This window comes from Nicotiana tabacum, chromosome 18 (assembly GCF_000715075.1).
Source record: "Nicotiana tabacum cultivar K326 chromosome 18, ASM71507v2, whole genome shotgun sequence".
Classification (NCBI taxonomy): Eukaryota; Viridiplantae; Streptophyta; class Magnoliopsida; order Solanales; family Solanaceae; genus Nicotiana; species Nicotiana tabacum.
In genome coordinates, this window is record NC_134097.1 from 4326055 (window position 1) to 4348531 (window position 22477).

General features: G+C 35.5%; 2 protein-coding genes across 4 annotated transcripts; both read left to right on the forward strand.

The window, feature by feature from the left end:
• Nucleotides 1–890: 890 nt before the first annotated feature.
• LOC107831893 (histone-lysine N-methyltransferase ASHR3-like) lies at nucleotides 891–15467 on the forward strand. Of its 3 annotated transcripts, none has more exons than XM_016659692.2 (11): nucleotides 891–1330; nucleotides 2927–3073; nucleotides 3578–3742; nucleotides 4179–4205; nucleotides 5760–5877; nucleotides 5986–6082; nucleotides 6712–6805; nucleotides 6929–7007; nucleotides 9884–10055; nucleotides 10943–11023; nucleotides 15086–15467. In XM_016659692.2, the coding sequence occupies exons 1-11, from the start codon at nucleotides 1028–1030 to the stop codon at nucleotides 15252–15254; spliced, it is 1452 nt and encodes a 483-aa protein (XP_016515178.2). In that variant the 5' UTR covers nucleotides 891–1027; the 3' UTR covers nucleotides 15255–15467. The 3 variants fall into 3 exon arrangements, with proteins under 3 accessions (XP_016515178.2, XP_016515180.1, XP_016515179.2); XM_016659694.2 differs by having other exon boundaries at nucleotides 10947–11023; XM_016659693.2 differs by lacking the exon at nucleotides 4179–4205.
• Nucleotides 15468–18522: 3055 nt separating this feature from the next.
• LOC107831894 (putative GDP-L-fucose synthase 2) lies at nucleotides 18523–21451 on the forward strand. Its single transcript, XM_016659696.2, has 2 exons — nucleotides 18523–19535; nucleotides 21108–21451. Exon 1 carries the CDS (start codon nucleotides 18589–18591, stop codon nucleotides 19528–19530), a length of 942 nt encoding a protein of 313 aa, XP_016515182.1. The 5' UTR covers nucleotides 18523–18588; the 3' UTR covers nucleotides 19531–19535; nucleotides 21108–21451.
• The last annotated feature ends 1026 nt before the right edge of the window (nucleotides 21452–22477 follow it).

Genomic DNA, 22477 nt, shown 5'->3' on the forward strand with positions numbered 1-22477 from the left:
AATTAAAAAATAGCCATAATTTCAAAAGTAATCGAAATTTAGTCACTCATGTAAAGATAAATTTGAACGAAAATACTGTTCAATATCCGGAAAATATTCCAGTATAATATACTGGAGTTCGAATTTTTTACATGTGAACTTCCAGCATAATATACTGGTCCAGCATAATATGTCGGAAGTTCATACATATGTGCTCCAATATCCTGTATATTATGCTGGAACTTTTCGCGTTGCATTGAAATAGTGGCTATTTTTCAATAATTTTACAAACGCTGGCTATTTTTCAATTACCAGTCCGAAAACTAGCTAGCCAGTGCTATTTTTACAATTATTAGTGCCTTAAATATTGGTCAAAATAGCATATGTTAGTCAGTTTTCAGACTGATAATGAAAAAATAGCCACCATTTGCAAAATTATTAAAAAATAGCCACTATTTTAAGCGGTAATAAAATCTGAACAAAAATATCATAGCTGAAACAACACTTTTTTGAAACGGATTTTTCATATTATGTTATAGTATATATTTTTTTATAACAATACCTTACTATATCAGCCCAAATATGCCGGAACAGTCCTAAATTTGGAACCTAACTACTGCGAAATCATTTGCTCTCCTCTTGGTTGATAACATTATTTTGACTACTAGTATTTAAATAGGGGATAAACAGTCAAATAAATTAGTTGAGACACGCACAATTTTTGAGTTACGAACATGTACTTAATTTGAAAAACTTAACTAAGAAATTTTAACTTGTATACCCAAACAATTACTTGACAAATTATATCTTTTAAATTATTCCTCTTCAATTAACTTCTTTTATTCCCCACAAAAATCTTGAATTTAACACTTTTACCCCTCACCAAATCTTATAAAAACATTTAGCTTTTCCCGCCCACTGAAATTTCCACCCAAATCCATTCCCCCTTCTTTCTCACACACACAGTCACACAGTAACACACACACAACTGATGCAAACAATTCTCTCCAAATACTACAAACCGAAACCCTCTTAATTATCAATCTTTATGGTTTTAAAAATGCCTGATTTTGGCAATCTTTTGGACCCAAATATTGAAATTTCAAGTGAATCAGATACCCAAATCCAGGCCCTTGTTGTTTCTGGACCAAATACCCAAATGGGGCTCCCTCTTTTGCATAAAGAAGATGAATTGAAACTTGAAAATAGGGGTTTGAGGCAGTGTGGTGGTGGATCAGTGGCGAAAAAGAGCTTGGATGATTTTGTTAAAGATTGGGTTCAGAGGAAAGTCAATGCTGGTGCTGATAAAAACAATTGTTTCTTGCCATTCCTTGTTCATGCTCCTAAGTTGGTAAATTTTCTTTTTATATTTTCCTCCTTTTTATGATTCTTGTTATTGAATTTAAAGTATGTCACTATAAAATGTAGTTATTTGGTTTCTACTATTACCATTGGGATTGGCATGAGATAGTACATTCTTCTTGTTATCTTGTATTTTTACTTATTAAAAAGATGTAGAAAAACAAAAATATTAGGTGATTTCTTATCATTTGTCTAAGCCTAGGTTGGCAGCGTTACCTAGTGGTCAATGAAATGAGTTAGAGCTACGAGGTCTCAGGTTCAACGATATTATTGATGAATTTAAAGTTTGTTAGCTGAAAATGGGATTGTCCATGATATATACATTCTTCTTATTATCTTGTATTTTGTCCTTATAAAAATGTAGAAAAACCAAAAAACTAGGTGATTTCTTCCAAGCTTAAGCCTTGATGTACAGTGTTACCTGGTACCTGTGTTGGTGGGAGGTAGCAGGTATCCGGTGGAATAGTTGAGGTGTCTGCAAGCTGGCACGTCATAAAAAAAGCCCCTTATTTATGTTCCGGAATTGGCAAATTTCTTCTTCTATCTTCTTCCTAATGATACTTGTTATTGAATTTAATGTATGTCAGGAGAAAATGTAGTAATCATAAATTGCTAAAGCATGCTTATTCCTTGAAGTTAGGTTTGAAATAGGTAGAGCGTTTCACGTCGCTTAGAGAGAGGTTTAGTTTAGGACCATGGCAATAAGGTGTGCAATGTCGCTACTCGTAAGCTCTATCTTGAAGGGGCAACAGTAATATGTAATGATTTCACTTAATCCTAGTTTGTTGCAATTCCTTCGTCCATATAATTGTGGTGTGTTTGTAGTTATTTAGTATCCCACTTTGTTGATGAAATGAGTTGTTTTCCCCATACATGGTTTTGAGTAATCCTCGCCTCATGTACTAGCTTCTTGATTTGAGTTAGGTCCAAGGTCTATTTTCTTAACATGGTATCATAGCCAAACCCATTCTAATTCTTAGTTACCCATTGTTGGCCTCCATGTTATGTTGTCCATGCTCCAGATGACAAAACCTGGGCATGCGGGAGGATGAACTGTTTATCTCCTTACATGGTGTTGAACAACGTCAAATCATGAGCTAGTTTTTGGGGTTGAGTTAGGCCCCAAACCCAATTTTGGTAATTATTCTTGAATTATAAATGTATGTATACTTTGATTTATTCTTCATTTGTGCATTTTTTATGGAAGCCCACACATTATTATTTTTCCGCTTAAAGCACCAAGAGAACTCTATTCTATTTTTGGTTTTTAGCATTTCATAACGCTAGAGTCAACCGTCATGACCTTATCTCAACATGGCTCGACTACACCTTGTCTCCATCAAAGTAACACAGGGAATTTGAGAATCTTTATCCCATTGGCGATCGAGAATTGCAAAATAATTAATCTTGTGCTCTTTAATGCATGATATTATTGCAATTAGTATGGTATACTATTGAATGAGTGGGATTGAGAAGTAATGGTATCCCTTTGACTCTTTTCTGTTAAAAGTTTTAGGAGTGCATACATTTGTTTAGATGTTATGTTTGATCAATTGTTTTCCAATGGTTCGTAATGTTTTGTCAGGTTGAGTGCTCTGTTTGCCAAAGATTAATTTTTCCCGGTGAGGAGGTAGGATGCTCTGATCGAGATTGTATGGGAGTTTTCCACTTAAAATGTGCGAAAGAAAGACTTGGGTTATCTTCTCCCAAAACATTTAAGTGCCCTCAGCATGTAAGTTGGATTTTGTATACATCTTGGCTGAATGATCATAAAACACATTTCTTACTTAATATGTTTGATTTGAGATTTGATTAGTACAGCTTACTCTCACTCACTTTGATTTGTACAACTGTTTTAGCTTTGCACATTTTGTGTTTTAAGCCTTTCCAATTTCCTGCCTCACCTTTAATAACATGATGGGATCTTAGCTTCACCAATGTAGTATACCACTTCTATATGCTGCTTCAATTTGGGCAGTAGAACTGAAGCTCTAATTGTAAAGTTTGGGGGGGGGGGGATCCCTCTATGGAACTTTTAATTCTGAGCTAAGTTATGATCTATCTGGTAGAGGAACGGAAAAGATTAATATTGTTTCTCTTACTTATACATTTTACCATCTACAAGACTCCATTGCCATGTAGGAAAAGGCTGCACAAGATTAGATTAGTTAAATACCATGCCGTTGTCCTGAGATGACCAGTATAACTAGTGTCTATATAATATTTTTGTGAATAGGTATGTTATGTTTGTAGTAAAAAGATACATCTCTGGCGGTGCATCAGATGTCCACTGGCATCACACGATAAGTGTGCAGCATTTCCGGAGCACGTGGTTCATTTAAATGATCAGCCAGGGCGAGTTATTTGTTGGAAGCATCCTGCCGATTGGCATTTGGAGAAGGTCAATCTCTTCTTTTGTTCATCAGCACAGTTTTATTTTTGGATATGTTCTCCAAGAGGCAATAATGAAGTGATCTTAATTCGTAATGCAAAATACACATCTGAGGAACCACTCTCTAAGACATTTTGCTGTATATGTTTGTTCTTTTTGAGCCTGCAATGTTTGACAAAGTTTGCTATGTTTTGCATTATTCTTGGGATCCATTATCCCCCATTGAGCAATAACAAAACATAGATGATTCCACGTTCTTTTCTAGTTAAGTTATTGTGATGTTATCCATGATTTGATTTCTCTGTGATGCTATTAGTATTTGAAGAAAACTATGAACAAGAAGCAAAATAATTCAATATATAGTAGTTTCTGCCGCTGGATCTTTATTTTTGATTGATTAGGCTGGATGACTTGACAGGACTGATGTATCTTGTTTGATAAGCAGCATGAAGCCCCAATGATTAATTTTGAGGTTAGACATTTATTAAACCATGTTTTTTGCTTGTGATTATTAGATGTAAAGCCTTTCATTCATTGACAAAAAAGCCCTTAACTAATAGTATGTAACCATGAAAATGTGGCTTAACCCCAGTCGTTTACCAAGTTAACCCAATTATCTATACAACAGGGAGTTTCTCTTTATACTAAAAAGGAAATATTAAATAAAGAGATGGTTTTATACTTCTTAGATCTGTCTAATATCCCAGAACACTTTATTATCTATTTCATACCAAATAAGTCAAAGGAAAAAAATATACACACACATTTACACAACCGTTGTTCTCCAAGTTGTTTTTCTTTTTCCGGCTAACAGTCTTCTATAGCCCCGACTCGGCACTACTTCCTCCATTTTCCATTGCAACATTTAATGAAATATTGAACATCAAAAGTACAATGGTCCATACATGTCATCGGACCAATCGTTCTTCATACTCTTTAAACAAACAACACCATCTCACAGCGATTTTCCTTATCTTCCTTAAGTTATCCCTGTTAAGGTGGCATCCGATAGTTACTTTTGTCAGTGCAGTGATATATCAGATATTCTTCCATATCTCACTATTCTCCCATTATCCAGATAATTTTTATAGAGTATCAATTTAATATAGCCTCTATATTCTGTAAAACGCCTGTTTCTTCCACTTGACTTTACATCCACCAACTCATTTGCTATTATAGTTGCATCAAGTATTTGCTTTTATCCATAAATAAATTATGAAATGTGAAGGTAAGCTTATCCATTACCTATTTTACTCTTTATGAGCACTTGCATTATTAAATTATCTGCCAAACCAGTAGGCCTAAGTCCTATGTCCTTCAGCACCACTCTTCTTTTAGGTAAACACAATAAATGAAGAGTTATAACTCCTCCTTGATGGAGCCCACATGGTAGAAATACTTTAGGCAATCCATCACATCATAACTCATACTCTCTTAGTAGTGAATCAAACAATGTCAAAGCGTGAATCCATATGGTCTCTGCTATTTTGTCGGACTCTTCCAAAATGCTGATGGGTGCTTGTCGAATCCTCCAAAAGTAGTGCATTTTTGGAGGATCATACACGGGTGCGGCAGCATTTTTGGAGAGTTCGAGCAACATAGGGTCTCTGTGCCTTGCCCCCTATGCAATGCATCGTTTTACAGCACCTCCATCTAACTCCAGTCCACCCCTTTATTTGTTGATATATAATTGGTAATAAAATCATACTATTTCCTCTTTCCCATTAGTTCACTACCATCTATTTGACTTTCTTGATATAGCTATATCATTCAATGTTTGAAGCAAAAACTATGAACTTTTGTAGGCATTAGTTCAGTTAGTTCTTTTAGATACTCAGAGAATATAGAGTTCTCTAATTATTGACAGATAGATTGTCACTTTCTTATTTATTTCTCATAAATGTTAAAGATCTAACAGTTTTAAGAACCCTGGGATTTAGTTGCTTTGAGAAGATTCTGAATAGCGTTTTCTTTTCTTCAGTTTGGAATCCTTGTCAGATTTACTTATTTTAACCTTAAATTACAGGAGATATTCAATCGTTTGCCTTTACCATATGTGGATGAGGAGTTCAAGATTGACATAAATTGGAAAGACATGATTGAAAACAGATTTGAACCACCTCCATACGTGCATATCAAGAGAAGTATCCTTTGAATAATGTGTACCTCATTAAGAAAAAGTAGTACTATTCACCAAGTTAGTTTGTCAGCGGGTAAAGTAATACTATGCAGCCGAACCTTAACTGAATTAGATGTCTACCTCATTAAGAAAAAACGTGATGGCGTTAATGCTGATATTGGGTGCACAAACTGCAGATCTACAGAATGCTCGGACAATTGTGTTTGCAGGTAATGCCATTCATTGCATGGTTTTCTAATCTTTTCTTGCCAGACTGGATTTTTCTCTTATTATATGTCAAAATGCAAGTATTGGTGCTATGATTCCTGATGTGAATCCTAGGGAGTCTGAAGATTTATTTTCTGATGCAACTTAGAGAAAGTTAAGCCTATTATTGTTTGTGCATAAGTATCTCAGTTGCAGGATAAGGTCCTGTATCGGAAAGAGTTCTAATGATGAAATATTTAACCCCGAAATAATGTTTTTTTTTCTGAATCTTATGTTCTGGATATTAACATTTTTGCATTCTGGGTGTAATATCTTTTGCGTTTGCAACGTTAATAGGCAAGTCAAGCTAATTTATTCAACAGTTGAAGGAAGTAATTCTTCAGTTTACCCCTGCATTTTCTACATTGTGGTCCGTTCTTTATATACAGTCTTTCCTTGTCCAGCATGTTGGATCCATTTAGTGGGAATGGGGTTCCAGTAGCCGCAAAGTAGGTTTGTCTAAAAACGTTTGCCAATCTGAATGAAGTATATTAGTCTTCCATTTGAAGATCAATAACTATTTTGTCAACATAAATCGTTATGCTATATATGTACAAGGAGCTTTCTTGATAGTTAAACTGTGACTTAATAGGGTTCAATGCATAAGTTGTTCGAAGGCATGCCGTTGCTCTGATATGTGCTCAAACAGACCATTTCGGAGAGAGAAAAGGATAAAAGTTGTCAAGGTGACGCATGTTTTGACACTCAAGTTTCTTTATAATCCAGCTTATGGTTTCGATTATCATGTCTGCTGAAAGTGGTAGAATTTCTTCATGCATTACTTTGGCTGATTCTTTTCTATGTTACAGACTGAACTTTGTGGTTGGGGGGTAGTAGCAGCTGAATCCATAAAGAAAGGTGACTTCATAATCGAGTACATCGGTGAAGGTGATTATTTTACAAGTGAAGCTGTCAACTCTTAAATTCTTTTCTTAGCTACATTTCATGTATTCACATGTCACTATTTATGTAACTGAATTTTGTGATTATAACATCATTCAACCATTTACACTTAACCCCTAACCATAAAATGTTATGTTCTACAACAACTATGCCTCAATCTAAAGCAAGTTGGGATTGATCACATGAAACCTCATTCATCATGTCACTTTGTTTGAGCTCATCTTGGACTAAAATAAAAATAAAAATAGAAGTACTAAAAGTGATCTACATGTTTTTTGAGAAGGTAATATATTTGTATATTTTACAAATATATACGTAAAAATCTCTAACATATAAATCTCCGACAGGACTAAAAGACTCTAAAAAACATAGAACCTAAAGTACACGTAAAAAGATGACCAAAATATAATCCCAACTAATTGATATAGCATATATTGATTGTTTTGTTCTATTCTACTTTATTTTTCGCTAGGTTTGCATGGATTCCAAGAGATTGTAAATCCTTTGATACTACTTCCTTTCATGTGATTTTAGGTGTACCTTGTTCTCTTTTAGCACCTTTACTTGCTATAGTTTTACACATATGGATTAATGCATTTGGAAATCAACGCAGGACATGCCCAAATCTCAAGCGACCTCTTTATCCTCAACATAGGCTAGTTGCTCCTTTCAAGTGTGCTTTTTAAATCTTGTCCTAATTTTGTATGAACAGTCATCCATTTTAGTGCCTCCACCCGCAAGGCACTTATTCTTGTGCATATGTGAATTTTAGCGGCGGAATATTCACTTCCATATAATATTGTTGGTCTTATAACTTTTTAGTAGAGCTGCCTTTCACTTAGGTAGGTATCCTTCTATCATATAACACTTCTCTATTTCAACCATCCTATTTTGAGTTTCTGTGTAATATCTTCATCTATCATACCATTTTCCTGGAGCATAAAGTCTAGATGTTTGAATTGTTTGTATTTACGTGCAGCAATCCTCTCTAATCTCACCTCAACTTCACTTTTCTTTTGCTGAAAAACCTTGCAGTACATATATCCGGTTCTACTTCCCTTATATAAGTTCTTGATCTCTACAGTGCTTTTCCATAGTTCAACCTTTTGGTTGATGCCATCGCTTGTTTCGACCATTAGCATGATATTGTGACCAAATAGCATACATCATTGATACTTCATCCCATATAGTGTTAATTTGCTCGTTCATAACTAGGATAAACTAGTACGGGATCAATGTCGATCCTTAGCTCTTGTGTATCTCTTACTACTGTTCTCACAATAGTGAGAATTCCTTTATGCATATCCTTTATGGTAATATATATATATAATATGATTTCCTTTCTTCTCCAGTACCCACCAAATGGCCATTCTTGGTACTCTATCTTATACTTTCTCTAAGTCAATAAACACCATATATAGTTCTTTCTTCTCTCACGAATAATTTTCATCAATCTTCTTAGCTAGAATATAGACTCTGTTGTAGATCCATCAGGCATAAATCTAAACTGCTTCTCTGTTACTCATGTAATATCTCTTAAGTCTAAGCTCTATGACTCTTCCCGAAGTTTCATCTTATGTCTCATAAATGTCACGATAGTTTGTACAACTTTGAATATCTCTTTTGCTTTATATATAGGAATCGGGGTACTCTTTCTCCACTCGCCAGACATCCTACCACTTTTCAGTGTAACATTGAAGAATTTGGTAATCCATCCTACTCCAGCCTCCCAAAACACTTCCACACCTCTATAGGGATACCATATGCACCACAGCCTTTCCTAATCCTCATATTTTTCATGGCATTCTTTACTTCTGTCAGCCTGATTCTCTAAGTGTAGCTAAAGTATCTATCGTACACAAATGTATGGAGATTTATAAAGTTATTCTCGTGGTTTGAGTTGAACAATTCATCAAAATAGCCTCTTCATCTCTCCTTGTCTGATTATATGTTGTCAACACCTATTGAGAACATAAAATGTTTTGTATAAAATTATGAGTATTAAAAGATAAATTTAAGATGAAATGGTTCGTGTGATCCTAACAACCGTAGGTGATGTCAAAACCCCCAGCATTTTCTTTTTGGGAAACCTACTTTTGTTTCAAATGTTTATTAGGATCTGATCTTCAGGGCATAACTGAAATTATTACGAGGTACACTTTTGACTAAAGCATTGGGATTCTTAGATGGTTTTCAGCATCTCAGTGTTATGTTGAAAAGAGGGTATACAATTTTGGATTGCTCACACTCAAATCGAAACTCATATACTCCATAGCATTTGACAAACCAAATTTTGGAGCAGAAGTCCACCTCCTCCTGCCAACGTTTGAGTTTACTCCAAATATCAAGAGCCTATACCAAATATTTGTATGCATTCAACATACTCCAACCACTATAGATGTCTAGATGCTCTTCGAAGAGAATCATATTGTGCTTTAGGATTCCCTACTTTTTTATACATCTCGTATGCCGGGAATTCTCAATTATAATAATTAAATTTACCTTTATACATAAAATAAATAGAATATACCATATAAAAGGTATTAAATGTAAATCCCTTTCTGGAATCCTGAGGGTCTATTTGACATTTTAAAATCCATTCGTTTTCTTACTATTGTGTCATCCATCATTCCTTGTGCTGCTCAGAGGCTCCTTTACCAGAAATGTACGATGCAAAGAGGAGGACTTTCTGCTAGTTAATTTTGAATACAGAAATGTCAAACTCTTTTGCATGTAAATTTCCTTTTGTGACCCATTTATGTGCATTCTTTATGTATTTCATCAAATGTTGAAACATTTTGTTTTTGTTTTTAGCAAGCATGTTATGCTTCTAAATTGGTTAGTCTATTTTTTTTTTTCAGTTATTGATGATGCATTGTGCGAGAAAAGGCTGTGGGATATGAAATATAAAGGAGTGAAAAATTTCTACATGTGTGAATTACGGAAAGATTTCACAATTGATGCAACATTCAAGGGAAACTTGTCTCGCTTTCTCAACCATAGCTGTGATCCTAATTGCAAACTGGAAAAATGGTTAGTTAACTTCTTCTAATAGCATATCCCTTTTTCAGTTATTTTTATTATTCTTTGAGATCTGATGCTAGTGATCTTTGACATGAGTTAACATACTCCAGTGACATCTTCCTGGATCAGACTAGAGCTGTGAATTTTGAAACGAAACATCAACGTGAATTTTGCAAAGGATATAATCAAATACTAACATTCCAGACCTCCACTTTTTTTTTTGAAGTTAGATGAACGTAGCCCTTAAACCACGCTAAAGAATAGGTGCATGGATGTCATTTGTGATGTCATGCTTTCAAAGTAATATAGGCTCTTCTAATTTTTGTCCGGTTTTACGATTTATTCCTTTATAATTGAATGCTAGAGAAAATTATCGAAGTTATTCATTCTACACTGTTACGCTTACTTCCAACTAGAGGAGAAGTTCATATTAGACCAGCCGAAATCCCAGGAATAACAGTCATTCAATTTATGAGCATGTTGCCAATCTAGGTTCTTACGACACATCGAATGCTGAACTATGGCATTTTTCAGATGACATGATGGCTTCCTTCTACAGGCATCTGAGCTCTGTTGGTTAGTGAAGATTGTTTGAGATGCCCTCATCTGTTAGTGTTTAATTTCTACCAAGTCGTCTTGCCATATCTAACATCCAATCTTGTTTAGGAATTGGTTAATGAATAGACATATGGATAAAATGGCATGGATTTTATTTTTCCTATATAGTAATTCCCACATATATATACTTTTCCCCCTTCTTTTGATAGTCACATATTTATCATTTCTTAGGTTGCAAGTGTTACAGTCCGACATATTTGATTCTTCCTTTATGCTCATTGTGTGCCTTGATCAACAATTCAACATTATAACGGTTTTACTTTTATTGCCTATTAAAGGCAGGTTGAAGGTGAGACTCGAGTTGGTGTCTTTGCTGCTCAATCCATTGAAGTAGGAGAACCTCTGACCTATGATTACAGGTATGCTTCTTTTTGTTTGTGGTAAAGCTATTTTTAGGTTCTTGTATTCTTTTTTTTGGATGAAGTAATTAATTTCATTGCTGGCATCAAGAAGATGCATAATAGTTACAAAAGAGTTATAGCAAAAAGGAATAATGTCAGCTCCAATACAGATGTTCAGGCTAATACTAAGGAGCTAACAAAATTCAAATAACTATCAGGGGAATCTATGGGGGATAAATAAACCCAAGTGAATAAAAACATAATACAATTAGCTTTGAGAGATTGGAAAGTAGTTGTTGATAGTCCGTCAAAACATCGACTATTCCTTTCCTTCCAGATACTCCAAAAGATAGCAGCAGGAACCATCTTTCAGACTTTCTTGATAGTGCTGTCAACTTTCCAAAAGCTCCATCTCTCAAAAGCCTCCCTGATGTTATGTGGCATGCCCCATCTGAGTCCAAAAAGAGAAATAAACATATTCCAGAGATCTGCTGCAACTGGGCAGTGTAGGAATAGATGGTTATGTGATTCTGCCTCCCTCTGGCACATGTAACATCTATTGACAATCTGAAAATTTCTTCTGACTAAGTTGTCCTGTGTTAGACATGATCCATGGAGAGCAGTCCAGTTGAAACACGCAACTTTAGGTGTACTATTATATCTATAGAATTAATTTCATACACTAATCATAATATATGCAGGTATAAATGAACTTTCCATATTAGCTTCCAAAGCCAGTGGTCGGTGATTGCATTTTGAGCTTCTGATAACTTGTAGGCTGCTTTCACGGAGTACCTTCTTGCATGTGCATTCCCCCATCTGAACTGGTCTGGTACTAGGTTGTTACTGGAGTAGCCATTCAGTGTGGCTAGTAGTCTGACTAGCTCTTCAAATTTTCAATCTTGCAAGTTCCTTTTGCATAGTATGTTCCAGGTGTCGCCCTCCCTACACTGCAAGATTGTTGAATCTGGATCTCTGGCTATCTGAAATATTGCAGGGTAATCATTCATCAAAGCAGTGCTTCCTAACCACTTGTCCTTCCAAAACTTGATATGTTGACCATTCCCTACTACAAAGTGTTTGTTCACTGAGAATTCTTCCCATAGCTTACAAATGTTCTTCCTACAGTAGTGGGTGCGGGTTCGGGCGAACTCAGTGACTTTTTCCGGAACCCAGTATTTGTATTGAAATATTTACTAAATCTATATAAATATATACTGCCGAACCCAGTAACAAAAGTGGTTTTGGTTCAACGGTAAGGGTTGTGGGTTCGCTGGGAAAGATGGGGGTTCGATTCCCGCTGAAAGCAATATTTTATTTTAAAATTTAGAACCCACACACTTAAATCCTTAACTCCGCCTCTGCTTACAAATGTTCTTCTAGACTCCAATTCCATGGGGTGCTCTTGATAATTTAGTGCACTAATGATTCAGGACTCCATGTTTGGCGTTGACAACTTCCTTCCAAAGACATTGCTCCTCCTGTGTGTACCTCCATAGCCATTTCATTAACAAGCATTTGTTATGAAGGACTAAGTTTTTTATGCCTAATCCGCCTTGGTGCTTTGGTAATTGAACCTTAGACCACTTGACCAGATGAAATTTGTGATCCTTGTTGTTCCCTTCCCCACAGAAACTTCCTTCTGATCTTGTCAAGTTGTTTCAGGACCCTACTACTCATCGGATATAGTGACATATAGTAAGTGGGGATGCTATCAAGGACACTATTGATCAGGGTCAATCTTCCACCCATTGATATATACTGCAACTGCCATGATGCTAGCCTTTTTTCAAACTTTTCCATTACCCCATTCCATATAGCTTCTGATTTAAATTTGGCCCCTAGTGGAAGCCCCATATAGGTAGTTGGGTAAGTCCCTATGCTACATCCCAGTATTCCTGCCAATTCCTCCAGGTTATGCTCCTCATTTACGGGGTAAATCACACTCTTGAGCATGTTGATATGCAGACCTGAAAGAGCTTCAAAAATAAGTAGAGTTAGGTTCAAATAGAGCACCTGATTTCTGTCTGCCCCACAGAAAATCAGAGTGCCATCTGCATAGAGCAAATGTGAGATGTTTACTACATTGCTTCTCCCCACATCAAAGCCACTAATCCACTGCATCTGCTTAGCTTTATCCAGTATTCTACTTAATCCTTCCATTGCTAGGATGAATAAGAATGGAGACAAGGGGTCTCCCTGCCTCAAGCCCCTTTGTGGAGAGAAGAAACCAACTGGACTTCTATTGATCAAGATAGAGTATTTCACAACGGACATGTTAAATTTAATCCATTTTATCCACCTTTCTCCAAATCCCATCTGCCTAAGAATGGAGATGAGATAAGACCGATTAAGTTGGTCAAAAGCTTTCTCTATGTCCAGTTTGCATAAGATGCTTGTTCCCCCTTGCTTCAGTTGCCAGTCAAGAACCTCATTTGCTATCAGTTTTTTTTTTTATGAAGTAAGGTGTTTCATTAAAAAAAACGTCAAGAAGATGCATAGTTACATAGTTACAGGAGGCCTAGTTACAAAGGCAAAAACAAAAAGGAGAAGCTAGGCCCTGTACAAAGTGTCAATCTAGGACAAGAGTACTAAGAAAGTTCAAAAATGACCAGTACAAAGTATAGGGGACAGTTTTGTCCAGCAAAAAAGTTCAAGTAGGCATTTTGACTTGAGAGAGTGATTTGCTATCAGTGAAGCATCTGTAATCTGCCTTCCCTTAATGAATGCATTCTGTTGATTTGAGACCAATTTTTCCACAACTTTCTTCAATCTTTCTCCCAATACCTTAGCTATGATCTTTTATACACTGCCAATGAGGCTAATTGGTCTGTAATCTCTAAGCTCCAGTGCTCCAATTTTCTTGGGGATCAATGCAATGAAGGAAGCATTGCATGATCTAACCATCCGACATTGCTGATGGTAATGACTCATAGCTGCAAGGAACTTCTGGTAGAAGGCCATTGTATATCCATTAGGTCCAGGTGCTTTGTCTGGAGCACTTGACTGTATAGCTACTAACACCTCGTATTCAGCGAAGGGAGCTTCCAGATCGCTCCTCTCTTTATCTGTGATGGATGCTATACCTTCAAAATTGGCAGAAGGTCTCCAACTTTCTTGCTCAGTGTATAGCTTTTCATAGAATTTCAGTGTTTCCTTCTTTATCACCTCTTTGTCCTCTATGATTTCATCACCAACCAAAAGTTTGTCTATGTGGTTCTTTCTTCTTTGTGAATTGGCCATCTTTTGAAAGTATTTCGTGTTCATGTCTCCTTCTCTTAACCACAGGCACCTGGATTTCTGCCTCCATGATATCTCTTCTGATTTGGCTATCTGTTGTATTTCAATTCTCAGACTCAATATTTGGGTGGATTCGGATAAAGTCAGCTGCCTTCTTTCTGCCGCCTGCTCCAATGCCATGAGTTCATCTAGTGCCTTGGTTTTTCTGGTTTCTATCTTCCCAAACTCTTCCTTGTTCCAAGTAGTGATGTCCTTCTTCAAGTTTTTCAGCTTTTGTAGGAGAATGAAGTCTGCACTACCTGTGAAAGTGTAACTTTGCCGCCAGTTTTTCAGCTTGTCTAGGAATCCTTCTTCTTGTAGCCACATGTTCTCAAATTTAAAATAGGAAGGAGTTGCATCCCAGTCTCCTTGTATTCTTCTTGTCTATCTAAAGTGTGGCGATACCTCCAAGTTATCTTTTAACCTTTTGTCGTTATACATAATAATATATGTTGATTTGATTGGTATGAGCCAAATGGCAATGAAGAAATCTCCTGTTTATCCAAGACTATTTGGCCATATCATTTTCTGTGATATGTGGCGTGTTTGTAAGTTTCATAGAGGAAGCTTCCGGTTATGTCATATGTGATTTTGTTTGATATATCGTTTTATTTCACCAAAGTTGTGGTAGTATTTTCTTGTAGTCCTAACGTACAACATGAGGCAGACAATGTTATGTTCATGTTTCCAAGTAGTATATAGTATTAATTTTAAGAATTACAACATGTGCATTAGCTCAATCTGCAACATACATTCTGCTTTTCAATCCGAATAAGAGGTCCGATTTGTTCTTGTACGCAGATTTGTGCAGTTTGGACCAGAAGTGAAGTGCAATTGTGGAGCTTCGAATTGTCAAGGCTATTTGGGTAGCAAAAAGAAAATTGTGACGACGCTGGACATCCGTTGGGGTACGAAACGCAAGAGAACATCTACGTCTTGCCTAACGATCATTAAATTGAATACATGTTAGCCTATTCTTTTATTTGATCATTTGTTTTTGTATATTGCTATTTCCACTAAATGCAATAATCGAAAAGTTAGCCACTGGGGAAAAAGGGAAAAAAGGAACAATGATTTTTTTGTTGTATGAAGCTCTTACATTTGGCCACAGATACATTGATTTATACTGTCATGTGCCCATTTTGAACATAGTTATATGAGCATTGATTCTCATTCTTCTGAATTGTGATAGAATCCTCATTGTAAAAGATGTATATCTTTTCATTTCATTGCCTTATTTCAATATAGCGTAAGTATAACGTTGAAGAAGGGAAGCCTTGGAGGAATGGTAAAGTTGTCTTCGTTTAACCTATAAGTCACATGTTCTGAGTAGTAAAAGCAGCTAGTAATACTTGTATTAGGGTAGACTGTCTACATCACACTCCTTGGGGTACGGTTCTTCCTCGAATCCTGCATGAATGGGGATGCTTTGTGCACTGGGCTGTCCAAGCATATGGTTGAAGTTTCAGCTTATCTTAAATGGTTGAAGTTGAAAATATTTATGGGAGTCATGAGCAGGAAAACTATGATTTGAATAACGTGTTAGTTTATTGTGGGAGATCCGAGACTTCCATTTTAGGTTGTATAATGGTCTACATCTTACATATAGAATGGATTATTTGGTTTACATCATAGTTATAGTTATTAAATAATCACTATAACTATGTTGTAAACCATATAACATAGAAGAGATGGAATCTGTGCTTTTTTCTGCTGAGATTCCATCTCTTCTTGCATGGCTTTCATCCACCGGCTCTTTTCTGTATGGTACTGGAGAGGGAGATTGATGGGGTTCATCTCATTCAAAAGCCAAAGTAATAGGCATGTGCCTAAGGAAAATATTTGGCGAGAATTTCTTGGTTTGGTAGCCAACTTTGTTGAATTTCTTTGATTTGATAGCCAATTTTGTTGAAGTGTCAACATTGAAGAAAAAGAAGGAAAAGTGTGTGCACATTGTCAAATATAGTAGGCTTTAGAGAGCGAGGCTTCGGCTATAAAAGGAGAGCTTCAATTCTCATTTCTACACACCAACAAAGAGAGAAAGAAAGAGTGAGGTTTCACAGACAGGGTATAAGAAAATAGTCCGTGAGAAAAATAGAGAGTGAGCGATATTGTAGTGATGTGGGAATATCAAAAGAGGGTTATTTCTTTTGAGTATTGTAGTAGTATTTGGAGTATTTTAGTCGGACCTACAAAGTGTAAAATTCATTGCTATAGTGATATCAGTTGCTCGTCTCGATCATTTAAAAGTTAAGTGCATATAATTCATTAGTATTGATTGATAACTTATAGTTAATAATGAGTAACCTAATTTAACAGGTCAAATTACATTTATGGGGTGAATTTTTTTTACCCGTCAATATATATAACTTAAACTCAATAACAATCCGAGGTTATCTCAAAAGAGGTTATCGTCCCGTCAATATAAATCTTATAAGAGGTAATTGAATTGGCATTCAAAACTAGAAGAGCGAGCTATCGATTAATGGAAATTAAATCAATGGCAATATTTATATTTAATCCTTTCAATCCAAATTAGGAGAATATATTCCACATACATCTGATTCCTTTTTTCTTAGCATATTCCATTGCATACTAGTAGCCATTATTTTTTGGAAATTAACAATTGCATAAGTGACTCATATTGCCAAATAATATGTGTAAAAGAAAGCAAATATAACAATGTTGGAATTTTTTTTTACCTGTCAATATTTGTTTTTCAATTGAATATATTCTGAACATTCATTTGAAATTAGTGTCTCTACATTGGCTTTATCACTGTATTTATAGTATCCAATCGCAATTTTAAATATGCTTCACATATCATGGCTAAAATGTATCATGAATTTATGAAAAGAGTGTTAAAAATATTCATAATTTAGATACTCTTTTTCTGATACTGAAAATTTAAATGGACTCGATATTTTTACTAAAGCCAACGTATGCAAAATATTTGTCTTTCATACACCTATTTATTTTTTAATGATGATTGAATTATGTACTCTCACGTAAATTGATAATTGCTAAAGTAAAATTATTTGATTCGGATTGTGAAAAAGTGTTTAACTCTTTTTTTTCCAAAGTATATGATATGATAGTTTCCACAATCTTAAATGTTACACTTACTTACCCAATTAGTATACATTCAATTATTTGGAAGATACATTTAATCAATTAAATATGAATAATTAGCTTAATCCAACTAAATTGGATTAGGCGTACCACAATTTCAAGTATATTAAAGGCGAAATATTATCTGTACATGACCCACTTAAAACGCAAAAAATGGAAATATTTTGGATAATTTAATACCTTTCTTTAGATAATACAGTCATACATCTCTATAACAACATCCATATATAATACCACTTCACTATAAAAGACAAGTTTTTTCGGAATCAAATTTCATATTCTGTTATAATATACGTTTTCTATAGCAGCAATTCGCTATAACATCCAAAAATATCTGGAACAAACGAGGTTGTTATAGAGAAGTTTGACCGTAGAATACACTTTTCATGTCCTATCTTTTGTAGTAAGGTCAAATGTTTCACTCATCAAAATTTTAGTAAATAAAAATTAAAATTAATCTTAAAATTTTACTACATAATTATAAAAAAAGCATCTTTTTATTGCCCAATTGCTTTTCATTGAATGAATCGATATATTTTCTTGGTTTATTTCCTAAATAATGCTCTATTATTTCTTACAAGTTGTTACTAGGAGGTCACGAGTTCAAGATGTGGAAATATCATCTTACAGAAATACAGGGTAAGACTGCGTACGATAGACTCTTGTGGTCCGATCTTTCCCCGAATTCCACGTATAGCGGGAGCTTAATGCACCGGGCTACCCTTTTTACTTATTATTTAAAACTTTAATTCCTCAAAAAAATTATTCCCAATTCTAGAAATTTATGATTCAGTTCAGCTTGATAACTCGATAAGTTGTATTGACGGAACAAAATTACTCTTTCAAATGTGGGATGAATGAGATCTCTCCGCTCTGATTTCGAACTCTAATTGAAGTTTTGATTTGACAATGAAAAGATTCTTAATATAAAGCAATTCCTCCTTAATAAATCGTATGCATTGCAAAGTCAAATTAGCCGAACCAATAATTTTGAATATCACATGATTATAAAAGAAACTAAACAAACTTTGTATCTTAATTTTATTTTCTTATTTATCTAATTATTTCTTATTTTTATAATATTTTTTTGCATTATTTAGCTCCTTCCTCTCGAGCTTAGTCCATTTCATTTCACACACACACACACCGAAATCTGAGTCCACACACAAAAAATGCCGATAGACGCATCCGCCAAGATCTTCGTCGCCGGCCACCGCGGACTCGTCGGATCCGCCGTAGTCCGAAAACTCCACCAATTAGGCTACACAAATCTCCTCCTCCGCACACATTCCGATCTCGACCTCACAAACCAATCCGCCGTCGAATCCTTCTTCGCCGCCGAGAAACCTCAATACGTCATCCTCGCCGCCGCTAAAGTCGGTGGCATACACGCAAACAACACATATCCAGCAGATTTCATCACTGTAAATCTCCAAATCCAAACAAACGTCATCGTTTCGTCATTCAATCACAAAGTCCAAAAGCTTCTGTTCCTCGGTTCCTCATGTATTTACCCTAAATTTGCACCTCAGCCAATTCCCGAAAATGCCCTTTTAACTGCTCCTTTAGAACCTACAAACGAATGGTACGCTATTGCAAAAATTGCCGGTATCAAAATGTGTCAGGCTTATAGGCTACAACATAATTTTGATGCTATTTCAGCAATGCCGACAAATTTATACGGTACAAATGACAATTTTCACCCTGAGAATTCACACGTTTTACCTGCATTATTACGTAGGTTTCATGAAGCAAAAATTAACAACCTAGATAAGGTTGTTGTGTGGGGGACAGGTTCACCTTTAAGGGAATTTTTACACGTGGATGATTTAGCTGATGCTGTGATATTTTTATTAGAAAATTACAGTGATTTAGAACATGTGAATGTTGGGAGTGGGAGTGAAGTTACTATAAAGGAATTAGCTGAGTTAGTTAAGGAAGTTGTGGGGTTTAAAGGTGAATTGATTTGGGATTCGACTAAGCCGGATGGGACACCAAGGAAGCTTATGGATACTTCAAAGCTTGTTGGATTGGGATGGACACCCAAGATTTCGCTTCGGGATGGTCTTGTTGATACCTATAAATGGTATTTGGAGAATTATGGCAAGCAGTAGTTCAGGTGATTGTTGAATGTTTCCCTGTGTTATTTTTTTAACTGCAAGATATGAGATTGTTATTCTTGTTTGTTACATTGCTCAAAGATTATTATGATAAGCTTATGGAAGCTTAGTTGAATTATTGATTATCTTTTGTATTGGTTTGATTACTATGTATGTTAATTATTTTTTCCGCAGCTCTATTTATATTGAATGTGCTGCTCTCAATAATCCATGTCGAATATTGGAATAGTTCATTATGAAATGTCTAAAAGCACGGAGCAATTTGTATTGAATTCTACTTCTGGTTGGTGATAAACTAGTTGAGAATGTAAATAACTATTTTACACACTAAGAGTTTCTTTTAACCATTTGTGGGAAATCCATCTTGGTGTAAAGATATTAGTTTTTTGTTTGGTATTGAAATTTATCTTTTGCATCTACAAACAGATGTTCATTTATTTAGAAAGAGTGTACGTACTTCCTTTTGTTAGACTTTGTAAGTTGTGGAATTCAACATGTAGTTGGCGCACATGTGCATTATAGAGAGAAAATGTCCTCTTCCAAACATTCTGTATCACTCTAGTACTGAAAGAAAGTGATAAAGGGCGACCACACAGATTTATTTGGCATGACACAGGAAGCTTCCACTTCCAGTAATTTAGCTCTTGGAATGTGGGGGTGCAAGAAATACTTGTAAATTGACCGTAGGGGTATCTGCTCGAGTCTAACATCATAAGTGAGGTCATACTATTAGTTCCTATTCCGATACCAACCTTTCCTATGAGAGCTGATATCTGCAATATTAGCTCAAAACTTTGTACCCTATTCATCACTTCATCTGTACCTTAAAAGCAACTATAAACTAAATATCATGTACTTATAGTATCGTTGTCATATAGCGTTAGGTAGTTGTGCCAGGTAGGCAAATTCTGCTTAGGTTAGATCAGAACATACATTGCGTGTCACTTTCAGCATATTGGTTGCGGGGTCTAGACTTTTTATTTTTGGTATTAATCTGCCAACGGTTCCTATGAGCCGGTCTGCAGTGAGCTTATATGCGCAGACCGCAGTTCAATACCGAAACCAATTCTGAAACTCATATTTAAATGCTGCTTTGAATTTTAATGTTATCAAGGACATACAGTATTGCGTTCACGAGAAAATTTTTCCTGCAGAAAGATCATAACTGTTAAGACACCTTGATCCATTTATGAACATCTCTATATTTCTGTTCTGATCTTTCAAATGGACGTGTTCCAGGTATATCTGCTGGTCCCACAAAGTTTAGAGTAGGTTGTAGTTTTAAAACACAAAATTATATGGTGTTTTTTCAACTAAAATTGCTCTCTTCAATGTTTAGACTTTTGCTTGTCTTGAGGAATATATCAATATAAAGAAGGCCAAAATGTAACAATTTGAATTTGCGATATGCAAATTATTCATTCAAGTTCTAGACGCTTTCCTATAATATATAAAACTCAAAATACAAGAAGCATAAAAATGCTCTGAAATCTTCACTAAAAGATGGATATTGACAAAATGGGAGAAGGCGAGGAATTTTATTTTTTCATATATACATATGTGTGTAACAGGGATTAAATGTGCTTTCCAATCATTATGTGTCACTCTGGTGCTGAAAGAAAACGAAAAAGGCAACCATGAAGAATTCTTTACATGACACCGGAAGCTTCCAGAAATTTGGCTTGGATATGGGGTACAAGCAATGGTTGTTGATGATCTTTCCTATGAACTAGCTCATACTTGCTAATAATTGTCAAACTTTTATAGCCTGTCACTTGTAACTTAGCAGCAACTCTAATTTGAATGTCACGTGACTTATTACAAAATCATTCTCATAAATTATTGACTAATTGTGCAAGAATACATACTGCACTAATGTTAATTCAGAATAGAGAACTGCATGCCATTTTCAGTAGATTGTATGCTGGGCCTAGACTTCCTACGTTGGCATTCCTACTAGTATATCACGTGACTAATCTACAGTGAGCTTATCTGCTTGTATATATATGCTGCAGTTAGCCCCTGAATGAATTCTGAATATGCATGTTGATGCTGTTTCTGAATCTTAATGTTACTAAGAAGAAAAACATGAAATATTGCATTCTAGTTGGATGATCACTGGTTCCAAGGACCTGCAGATTGCGCGGTCACCGGCCCAAAGTGACCAGCATATTTCTTGAGTGCGTAATGACACAGATGGTGGACTGTGATTCTTTTACACCCTAGCTCCCCTCCCCTATGTTGAGTGAGATTAGTGAACTGAATTGCTGAAGCCTGTTGAGTTCATATGGTTATTTATTGGATAAGTTATTAGAGATAACATAACGCTAAATGACTTCGTGTTGCTGACATTGGAAACTGTTAATTCTGCTACTGGTGTTCGTTTCACCATTCACACGAGAAGCTGCTAAAAGGACGAGTATCGATCATTGTTTTCTCTGAAATTGATTTCTTTGCATATCATGTTTATGACTGGGTGGCTAATAAACTTCATTATGTCTCGATGCATTTATGTCCATATTTTGAAGAAACTAATTCTTGCTGGATATTTGTCTTTGTTCATTATGCTGTTCTAAAATGGAATGTGATGATGCTTGTGTGTTAAATCTTTGTGCTTCACATCTTTTCAATGGATAGATTGTTGAGGGCTGAAGGTAAAAAAAAGGTTCAGTTATAACTATGGACTTGCTTTGTTTGAAAGTTAATAATTCATGATCTGTTAAGGTACTTGCATTTTCTAGTGATGGATAGGAGGGGCAAGTGCACAGATAGTCATTTTCAGGGATGTTATTTAGAGATTAGCCAGTATTTATTTTGTCCTGAAATTTTAAACTAAAAATTTGAACTCCAAGACAATTCAGGACATTTTTGTCCTAAAAAATTGAACTGAAATTCAGGACGCACTAGCCAATATTTAAATAGCAATCCTTTAGAGTGGCTA

Excerpts from the sequence above, each read along its gene's own strand:
- LOC107831893 (XM_016659692.2), top strand. The coding sequence starts at position 1,028 with ATGGTTTTAAAAATGCCTGATTTTGGCAATCTTTTGGACCCAAATATT. Across the intron at positions 3,743-4,178 it reads CCGATTGGCATTTGGAGAAG|CATGAAGCCCCAATGATTAA; the intron begins GTCAATCTCTTC and ends TTTGATAAGCAG. Across the intron at positions 10,056-10,942 it reads AATTGCAAACTGGAAAAATG|GCAGGTTGAAGGTGAGACTC; the intron begins GTTAGTTAACTT and ends TGCCTATTAAAG.
- LOC107831894 (XM_016659696.2), top strand. The coding sequence starts at position 18,589 with ATGCCGATAGACGCATCCGCCAAGATCTTCGTCGCCGGCCACCGCGGA.